The sequence below is a fragment of the Armigeres subalbatus genome, chromosome 2, assembly GCF_024139115.2.
Source record: "Armigeres subalbatus isolate Guangzhou_Male chromosome 2, GZ_Asu_2, whole genome shotgun sequence".
Classification (NCBI taxonomy): domain Eukaryota; kingdom Metazoa; phylum Arthropoda; class Insecta; order Diptera; family Culicidae; genus Armigeres; species Armigeres subalbatus.
The window spans coordinates 182,001,837-182,012,021 of NC_085140.1; the positions used below are offsets into that span (position 1 = coordinate 182,001,837).

At 39.5% G+C, this 10,185-nt stretch overlaps 1 protein-coding gene across 1 annotated transcript; it reads right to left on the reverse strand.

The window, feature by feature from the left end:
• Positions 1 to 1,900: 1,900 nt before the first annotated feature.
• On the reverse strand, positions 1,901 to 8,710 carry LOC134211345 (aldehyde oxidase 1-like). Its single transcript, XM_062688125.1, has 8 exons — positions 8,569 to 8,710; positions 7,564 to 7,736; positions 5,432 to 5,963; positions 5,045 to 5,371; positions 4,736 to 4,986; positions 4,202 to 4,666; positions 2,708 to 4,066; positions 1,901 to 2,647 (listed from the first exon to the last, which is right to left on the reverse strand). Exons 1-8 carry the CDS (start codon positions 8,606 to 8,608, stop codon positions 1,988 to 1,990), a joined length of 3,807 nt encoding a protein of 1,268 aa, XP_062544109.1. The 5' UTR covers positions 8,609 to 8,710; the 3' UTR covers positions 1,901 to 1,987.
• Between the last annotated feature and the right edge of the window lie 1,475 nt (positions 8,711 to 10,185).

Here is a 10,185-nt window from a genome sequence, read left to right on the forward strand (position 1 = left end):
TGCGCTCGACATTTTTTCACAGGCAATTGAGTCGTTTTACACTACCATTCGGGAGCTTTGTCATACACCATTCTTGAAACATATTTTAAATGCATTAGAAAGTCACAAACTCGCGAACTGACGTGTTTGTTTAACATTAGTTTTTTTTGCAGCCGATTTTGTTTTCGTAATAGTAATGCAACAAATTGTGAAAGTTTACAAATTTATGTCGAGAACATGATATTCAACATGTTTCAAATGTCGTGATTACCCGCTACTACTTTCCTGTTGATGATAACCGAAAATGGATCTTCTTGCGTATCTTGCTGACATAACCAGCTAAGAAAGGACTACAAATGGAAAAATGAAATTGATCAACCGGTAGGTTAGTACCACTCAGCTGCAGGAGGTTTTCCTCTAGGACCACTTGGAGTTAGTTCCACACGAATTGATTCACTACGCTGACGAAGTAGTGCTGCCTTGAACCGATGCGATGGTAGAGACAAGAAATGACGACGATAGGGTAATTTTCCAGTCTTATACAAAATACAAAACGTATTTAACGCACAGGGGCATCATTTGCTGCTATTGCATATGCGCATGTCAAGGCGTTTCCGGATGGGAGTGAGCTCAATGGGGCCCTTCTTGAGGACTGCTACAGTACAGTTAAAGCAGTCATTACCGACACAGCGAAGAGCAACATCGGGTGTGTGGGACGTAGTTGAAGGAACTATTGATTCGATAAAGAGTGTAGACAGATTCTGGAGGAGAAGGATGCAGTGCAGGCGGTCGCACTACTGCAGCAAGGGGCCCGGCAGAACGTAGAACGCTATAGACGGAAACGGAGACAGCAGACCCGCCTTATTCTCGAGAAGAAACGTCGCCTGCAAGAAGCGAAGGGAGGGTGGGGATATGGAAGGTGTGTGACGTTATCTAGAAACACGCAAGTTATATCAGAAACACAACGCATCTTGCAAAGGCTTCGTGCAGGAGCTGAAATTGGCAGGAAATAGGATGGCAACATCCTGACATCGAAAGCAGTACTTCAAGAGAGACTTGAATGGCGTTGAGATTACATACATTGGAGGTCAAGGCAGCGAAGGAGACGACTACGTCAGTTCAGCGGACGATGGAAGCCAACCAGCCTCCACATTGAGGGAAGTTAAGGATGCCATCCTACAGCTAAAGAACAATAAAGTAACTGGTAAGGATGGTGTTGGTTTTGAACTCATGAATATGAATCAGGAAAAGCTGGCTAATTTTTTCCACAAGCTAAGAGTAAGAATCTGGGAAACAGAACAGCTACGGGATGCGTAAAAAGAAGGGATCTTATGCCCCATCTACAAGAACGGCAATAAACTGGAGTGTGAGTACTTTCGAGCGATCACCATCCTAAATACTGCCTATAATGTGATAACCCTGATCATATTCCGCAGTCTATCACCAATAGTGAATGAATTTTTGGGAAGTTATAAGACGGCGGACCAGATCTTTACTCTACGGCAAATCCTTCAAAAGTACCGCGTACTCCACGAGCTCGCCAACTGTACGACGGACCCAGTATCCAGAAGGTAGCTAAAGCTGGAAAGGTACGATGGGCAGGGAAGGAATGCTGGACAGCAACCTTGCAAGCATAGTGTTCTCTTCCAACCCGGCAGGTACAAGAAGGTGTGGAGCGCAGCGAGCGAGGTGGGCGCACAAAGTACAAATCGTGGATGAAAAGATGTGGATGGAAGACGCCACAACAAACGGTTCTGTTGTGGCGTCAAATTGGTGATTCAGTGTTTTCTGTTTAGATGTAAGTTAAATAAATAAAATGAATAAAACCTGGAACAAATAAATGTCAATTCGTGATTTGGTGGAAAAGGCTTCGTGTAGGTCGTAAACTTAAACAAAAAGATTCGATGTATACAAACTTCTTTTCTTTTATTTCTTAACCATAACCGATACTTCTCTATTAAGAGTTAGAATAATGTGTCTTGGATAGCATAATATATTCTTACACTACTTAGTACAATTTGAAATGATCAACCGAATTACCAGCTAATTTATATATTTGGTCTGGTGTTGATGGTGCTCCAAGCGAGACCCAGTCATTTGGCAAACCGGCATCTTTACGAGCAGCCATCAATGCATGTCTCAACGCAAAAATTATGGAAATAGTCATATTCATCGCCGGTTCACCAGTTGCTTTCGAGCGCAGTACTCCGGTGGCATTGGAGCTGTTTTGCAGGAAGCGAACTCGGAAGTCAACGGGAATATCCTTGACGCCAGGAGGTTTGTAGGTCCAGGTGCGATTGGTCAGTAGAGCTCCGTTCTCCGGGTCGAAAACAAGAGCCTCCGTCAGATAGTAGCCCAGTCCCATAATGAATGATCCCTCGATTTGACCAACATCGATTCCTGGACTCATACTTTCGCCAACGTCTTCGAGAATGTCCACACGACGAAGCTGAACATTTCCGGTGAGAATGTCAATTTCGACCTCTGAACAGCTCAAACCCCAAATTATATACGGAGACAAATCGGAAGCCTTGTACATGTACGTTGCAGAAAGATCGACACTCTGGTTATGACACTTTTCAACAAGAGATTCCCAAGAATCGTCTTTATTTTCTTCCCGAATTGGTTTCATGCGCTCCAAAATGATTTCGCAAGCCCGTTTAACAGCCTGTTGAGTAGATTAAATCGCATTATTTATAAAAGTTAGAACAAATAATCGTATACTTACATAAGAAACAGTTTCACTCGTCATACTACCGCCAGTACAGATTGCATTAGGTGAGGTCAAGTTATGTGTAGGCTTGATAATAACTCTGTCCATCGGAACATTTAGAATGTGAGCAACAACTTGTGCAACTTTGGTGTTTATGCCTTGACCCATTTCGATTCCGCCATGTGAAACGGCAATGGTTCCATCGTCATGGTAAATAGAAATTATTGCCGATAGTGATCCAAAATATCCAACGGGATATCTCATTGGAACAATGGCAATACCGCGTTTACGCCAACGGTTTTCATCGTTGAATTCCTCAATTTGCTTCTTTCGGACATCATATTGTACATCCGATCGGAACTGAGGCATCAGTTCGAGCATTTTCATATCTTCCGGCATGTTGGCCATACGAACATCCAAGGGGTCTTTACCGGTTGCGAAGGCGATATGTTCCATGATGGTTTCAATCATAGCAACGCCTTCTGTAGTTCCTGGAGCCCGACACCAAGTATTGCTAGCACAGTCCGTTCGAATACCTTTGGGGACTGTTTTGAAAACACTTTTATCGTAACAATTGCTGAAGTATTCCCCAGCATGACCCACCGATTCGTTAAAAGATGATCCAAAATCATGCATATACTCGTTATACAGCTTAACAATCTTTCCATTGTTATCAACGTCAACTTCGTAGTCAGCAATGACTGGATATCGCTTTCCGATGGCTTCCATGTTCGCTTCTAAGGCCATGACGAATCGAACCGGTCTCTTCGTCAAATGTGCGGCAAGGGCACATGCGCAAGCTACCATAGTTGCTCGTGTTATCTTGCCACCATAAGCCCCACCCAGTCTACGAACGTATAGGTTGAGGCTATTCTGCGGAACTTTCAACATTCTAGCAATTGCAATTTGGGTGAAGTCAACCCATTGCGTTGCAGAGTACACATCCATGCCGTCCTCGATAGGAATACAGACGCATGATTGCGTTTCCATGTAATAGTGGTACTGACCGCCGATCTCGAAACGACCCTTTACCTTAACATCCCCACCGGACGCACTGTCGTATTTATCACCGTGGGTACCGTAGCTCATTTCTTTGATGCGATCGTTGGCTTCCGCTTGCAGCACACTTTGGGCTGTGGGGTAGAGTTTTTCCACTTCACGCTTACCGTACGTAACCTTAACGGCTTTAACGGCGCGATTTACCAGTGCAAAGGTTTCTGCGACCACCATACCGATCGGTTGACCATGGTATTCGACCTTTTCGGCGCAGAAGATTGGTTCCACGTCACTGCCCATGAAGTACGGGAAGTACATGAAATTGTTGACACCAGGGATGTCCTTTGCCGAGAAGAATCCTACCACTCCTGGAATTTTCTGGAAAGTTAAGAGTGATTGGCGGATTGTTTAATAATATTGATAAGACATTTAACTAGGGAATGAATGAGTGCTAGTAATTATGTACGTTTATTATTATAACCCACCCCACATAAATTTCGGATATTTACTCACCAGTGCTTCCGATGCGTCAATATCTTCAATCCTGGAGTGCGGTTCTGTTGCGAGCACATAGGCCGCATACAGCTCATTCGGCAGCGCCGGGAAGTCATTGGTGTACTTCGCTTCTCCGGAAGTTTGAGCAAGCCCTTCGATCTTCGGTATATTCTTTGTTAGCGGATAGTTTTCCTTGACGGTATCGAAACGCTGCGAAGCGGTCGATAGCGGTCTTTCCAGGATAGTGCCACCAGATTTGAACGAAGATTTAACAGTAGCGGTGTTTTCTTTGCCGGCGATGTTTAGGATGAACTTGTAGAGCAAAGAAATGGCCAGATTTTTACGGTACTCGGGAGATGCATCTGGTAGAACCCAGTCTGGGTGGAGCTCGTCTGAAAGTGTTTTCAGAGCATCCTGAACGGTTTCGTTCGCGAAAAGGTTTTTTCCAACGAGATAGTTCTCTGTTGATGCAGCATGGGTGAACTAAATGAGAAAGGGGAATGTTCTTACAATTTGAACTTGATAATATGTTGAATATTTCATAATTCTTACGTTAGGGTTGATACCACCGAAGCAAATATTTGCAGATTCAACCATGGTTTTGTTGTTATTGAATTTTAACAGGAAAGCACCATTCACATAGGCATGTGCATTTTGAGCTCGTGGCATGATTTTGAATGAGCGAAATTCGTGATATTTTGGGTCCAAGGGTGGTAGACTGATGTTTAAGATTAGCTTCTTGTTCATGTCCAAACTGACTAGTTCCGATGGTTTAACTTCCGTGGTCTTGCCACCAGATTCGACTTTAATTGAAATACTTCTAGTAAATTACTACCTCAAATATAGAAAATAACGACCTACCAATTGTCAATGTTGCGCCAACAGCTTCTAGAATAAGATACAAATCGGAAGGAAACTCATTGTGTTGGTTTTTGATGCTCAAGTTTCCTGCAATTGTTCCCGTATTTCGCACAGGGACGTTGGCAATCAAGTCAATGTGATTTACAAGTTCTGAACAGTATGCAAAATTGTCGTTTTCTTTCGCAGCGGTTGACAAAATGTCCATCAATTCGGTTAATGATACGCCAGCTCCGATGACCAAGTTGTTAGCAAGGGAATGGTATCGCAGTTCATCTATAGAATTGACATCGATGAATACTTGAAGTTTATCACTTCTACGATAGACACCTGTAGGAATTGTAAATTTTAAGTTTGGGCGGCACTCCTTTAATATATATTTATACTTACCATGAGCAGTGTTACCTGCGACCAGCATGTATGGTTTCGATCCAATATTTTCAAAAATAGCGAAAACGTCACTTATGTTATAAACCTTGTGCCATTCTTTATCCTCAGTGAAACTCATATGGATACCCTTCTTATCAAGCAGCTTTCCAGCGGCAGAGCATTTTCCAGCACACGCACTTCCAGTCTTCGGGCAGATCTTATTGAGATCCTCAATATCCATACAGGCCTGTTTCAATCGAGGCTCGGCATCATAAGCAAGCGATTTGAATGCATCCAAAATGGGACGATAGCCGGTACAACGGCATATGTTTCCTCCGAAAGAATTTTCAACTTCATTCATTGATACTTTTCCCTTCTTGGATTGCAACAGGCTGTACATGTTCATGACCATTCCTGGGGAGCAGTACCCACACTGCGTGCCGTTGAAGTGCGCCAATACCTTTTGCGTTGCGTGATAGCCATCGTACTTGTCTCCAATCCCTTCTACGGTGACAACGTCCAGTCCATGGCAAGACAACACTGGGAACAGGCACTGGAAATGAGCAAATAGGAAAATTAATGTAAGCACTAATCTATATTGTGATCGTAGTATAATAATTACGATTTTAATATTTATCCTTTGTGGTGACAATTTAAATCTTTATTGGAATGTCTCGTCGATAGCCAGAGGTCAATGATATGTGAGTCAATGCAGTTTACAATAGAGCGTGAATAAATTAAAATGTGATCACTAATTAAATATTCTCCATGAAGAAAATCTTCTCGCAATAAAGTTGTCAGATTATTACCTGTTCTTACTTAAATTCCCAGTCTGGCCTAGGAAATTTTTGGGCTGGAAATTTCCTCGACTTCTCTGGACATAAAATTATCATCGTGTTATCCTGATGATATACGAATGCAAAAATGGTAACATGGCTTAGAAAACTCGCAGTTAATAACTGTGGAAGTGCTTAATGAACACTGCGAACAGTCAAAGGAAGTGTTGGCTTGAGAAATGGATTGCGAATGATTTGACTATGCGGCCAATTTGGGAATCTCGAGCTCGTTCAGTAGCCGCTAGGTTGCGAAGGCCGACGGAGGTTCTTCGTAGCTTAGTTGGTTAAAAGCGCCAGTCTAGCGTACTGTAGGGTCATGGGTTCGAGTCCCATCGAAGGGAAATTGGTTACCTCCAATACATTTTCCAAATCAATATCTTCCACATAACGTATATATCCACATATGAGTTTTCACACCATTGTAAATCTCCTAGTAGTTTAAATATGTCGGAGATAAGAACTTACATGTTACAATTACCTTGCACGCACCTAACTTTGCGCATTTTTTGGTTATTTTCATTATACTTACTTACTTATTTTTATTATAGAATGCGTTAAAAGCAAATTTCGGAATATAAAAAATATATATTCTTATTATAACAGTGAATACATTTTGCCGCCATTAAATGACACATATGTACATTCTAGTAGTTAAAAACTGCTCTAAAAACAGTGAAAATGACAAAATTGGGTATTCCTTGCAAATGATAAGGGACTGTCTACCCGAAAAACTGTAATTTTCGTATTTTTTTATTTTACATACATTCAGCGACGACTGATTAAATATGGAACCAATAATTATAATATTGTGGAAGCAATCTCATGAGAATTTGGTTTGTTATTTTTGACCTTCATTAAAATATATCATGCGCAAAGTTAGGAACCATATTGCAATGCAGTGTACGTACCTAATTTCTGTGCACAATGTTTATCTCCTCGAAATTTTCAAAATCATGTTATAGGTATCTCATTGGAAAAGGGGTTTGCGTATAAAAAAATCTTTAGTTAGCTGTGGTGTACATGAATGCGATTGTACATACATTCACACATGTAAACACATACTAAGTATTTGTTTGGAAAATAACGTGATAGACTTTTCGTAACTTATTTGCAACATTGCTCCGAAAGCGTGTGTCCGAAATTCGACTTATAACTATTGAGCACTTTTGAATTTGATCACGATCGGATGTTCGGAAACTAAAGATTGGATGTTCTCGACTAAAGGTAGACAACTGTTCATCAATTTCAGCATGATATGCAGATTATGAGACATGCCGAGCTTTATGTAAAGACTACATTGAGAGAAATTAAACATACCGAATTTACAGCCCACGACGCGCTCTGCTTGGTAACTGGATGAATTCCGTTGACATTGACGATACAGGCTCCACATCCTCCCTCCAGGCACATAAACTTCGTCCCACTGAGATGGGCATGGTTGCGGATGAACGTGTTCAGCGACGTATCAATTGGGACGGTTTTTGGATCGACTGCAATAGTTCGTTGAATGCAATATAATTAGGATAGGTCATTTTGAAAATGCGTCACAATGTTTTGTTTTGACTAGTCATGCTTACATCGATATACCTATCTATCTGGTGTACTTTTCATAAATATACGATTCACGTTTATTAAAATTAAATTTTTAAAATTTACCCTAATTTGCAGTATTAACAACAAGATGTTGAATGATAATGTATACCAAAAACTTTTATTGATTACACTAGGGTCGCCTTATACACGAATACATTTCTCCAATGTCATTGTCTACTTCAATTCCTTCCTTTTGGATTTTTTGATGGGGCAACTTAATAATCATGAATCAAAATTATTCCGCATAAAAAGCGACCCCACTGTAAAAGAAGCATTACAAATGAACGATCCAGCACAGTTTTTTCTAATTTATCTAATTTGATTTACTAGCACTTTTTTATATGGCCATGAATTAAAATACCTATAGGTATGTTATCTAATACACCCATTTTTTTGTTCTGTACGCAGTCGGAAGTCATTAATTTATCGGTTAACCTGAACCTGAACGATTTTCTGTGAATTTTTCCGTGGGTTTAACTGATTGTTCCATTACCGCAAATGGCCTTAATCGACTAAAGCCAAGCTGTGTAAAAACTTTGGGTGTATTTGAATTCGAGTGCTAAAGTTTATATTACACTACTCCAAAATATTTAACATATTAATAGTCTAATATCTTTTAATTTCGCTTCATAATGACTGGCATTTTGTTGTGTTATATTTTTTGCTTACAATCGTGATATGTGTATCGAATAATAAACCATTATAATTTCACAACATGATGCAACTTACCCGAGAAGTTCTGTCCGTTTATGGTGAAAGTGATTTGCATTTTTGTTATTTGTTATTACTCCTATTATACTTGATTAGAGTCACTATATTTGTCCAGTAGAATTCTAATAGATTGCTGTTCAAGTAGACGTTTCACTACGACTTATCGTGAGCGAATGAGAGACTACTTTCCGCTTCAGCTTAATTTAACGGCCAAAAAAATACGCGCCTACATTCTCTTGATCACAGGCGTCACGCGAATCTGTTGGAATCTTCACAGTAAGGATGACGTAAATACAATTTCGGAAAATAATTTTTAATGAAATGTAAAACAAAATTTATGTCAAAAACAGTAAATAATGTTTGTTATAAAGGAGAAATATAACATTCAATTTCATTTAAAAAATATGCTATTCTTTTGCTTTAATTTATGGCACAATGACCACTTTTGCTTTATTAGATTTTGTGTTTATCATTGCTTTATCTTTGCGATTACGACTTGATACCCATTTCTTCGGTTTGGTAATACATGTGAACATTGAATGCAAAAACGGGCACCGCACTTGGGCTGTTTTATTCTCATCTGTAATCACTGGAGACTCTATCACGCGACGCGATGATTGGACGAATTCGTTTGTAATTCAATATACATTCACACATGCAAAATGCTTCCGATTTATTCTACGTGTGGAAGGTGTTGGATTAATTTTACCTTCCCTGAACTGCCCATAAATACACAACAGTCCCATTTAAATAGGAAATCGAGCAAACATGGGACTGTTATGAATTTATGAGCAGTTAACGAAAGGAATACCTCATAACGTTGAAACACAAAATATTAGATTTTTAAAGGTTAGTCGTTTCTAAAGTACTGACAATCACGCGATTTAGTCTAATACATAGTTTCCCAAAGTGGTGGGTCACGACCCCCCAGCCTGTGTAAATCTTATGGAAGGGGGTCGCGACCCCTCAACTTTGGGAAGCTATGGTCTAATACATTCTGGAATATAAACCGTTGTCAGAAAAAGTGGTACACTCAACCCTTTTTTTACGTCACTTATTGGGGGGACGTAAATCGAATGTGGCGTAAAAAGAATTTTTGCTAAAATTTCTAATATTACTCTTAATTTATTGATCGTTGGGTACTTTTAAATACATTCACTTGCGTCTTACATCAGCGATTCCACGGGAAAAGAATAGAGTTGAAAAAAAAGTTGTCCAATTTTGCTCAAAATCGCTTGGTATGTTCGTCATCGAAAATATTTAGCCCCCTATTTTTTTTATTTTTTTATTAGGTTGACCATGTTCGATATAGGGTTACCAGAAAATTCGCTATTTTTCAAAATTTTTTATTTCAAAAAAATCATAACTTTTGAACCACTGGATCGATTTGCAATATTTTTTTATGGATAGAAAGCTTATTACTTCTAGTTCTTACTAAAATTGTTGATTTGGTGTATTGGTGTACTCAAATTTGCTAAAATGGTCAAAATATTCGTTTTTTAAGATTTTTTAAATGTTGGACCACAACGACTATATATTTTTATATTTTTTTATGAAAATTCAAATATTTTTACATAACATATCAAAAAATTAGAAATGTTCATAGAGCCGTTTTTGAGCTACATTTTTTTGAAA

Excerpts from the sequence above, each read along its gene's own strand:
- LOC134211345 (XM_062688125.1), bottom strand. The coding sequence starts at position 8,608 with ATGCAAATCACTTTCACCATAAACGGACAGAACTTCTCGG. Across the intron at positions 5,964-7,563 it reads CGTCGTGGGCTGTAAATTCG|TGCCTGTTCCCAGTGTTGTC; the intron begins GTATGTTTAATT and ends GCTCATTTCCAG. Across the intron at positions 5,372-5,431 it reads CGCAGGTAACACTGCTCATG|GTGTCTATCGTAGAAGTGAT; the intron begins GTAAGTATAAAT and ends CAATTCCTACAG.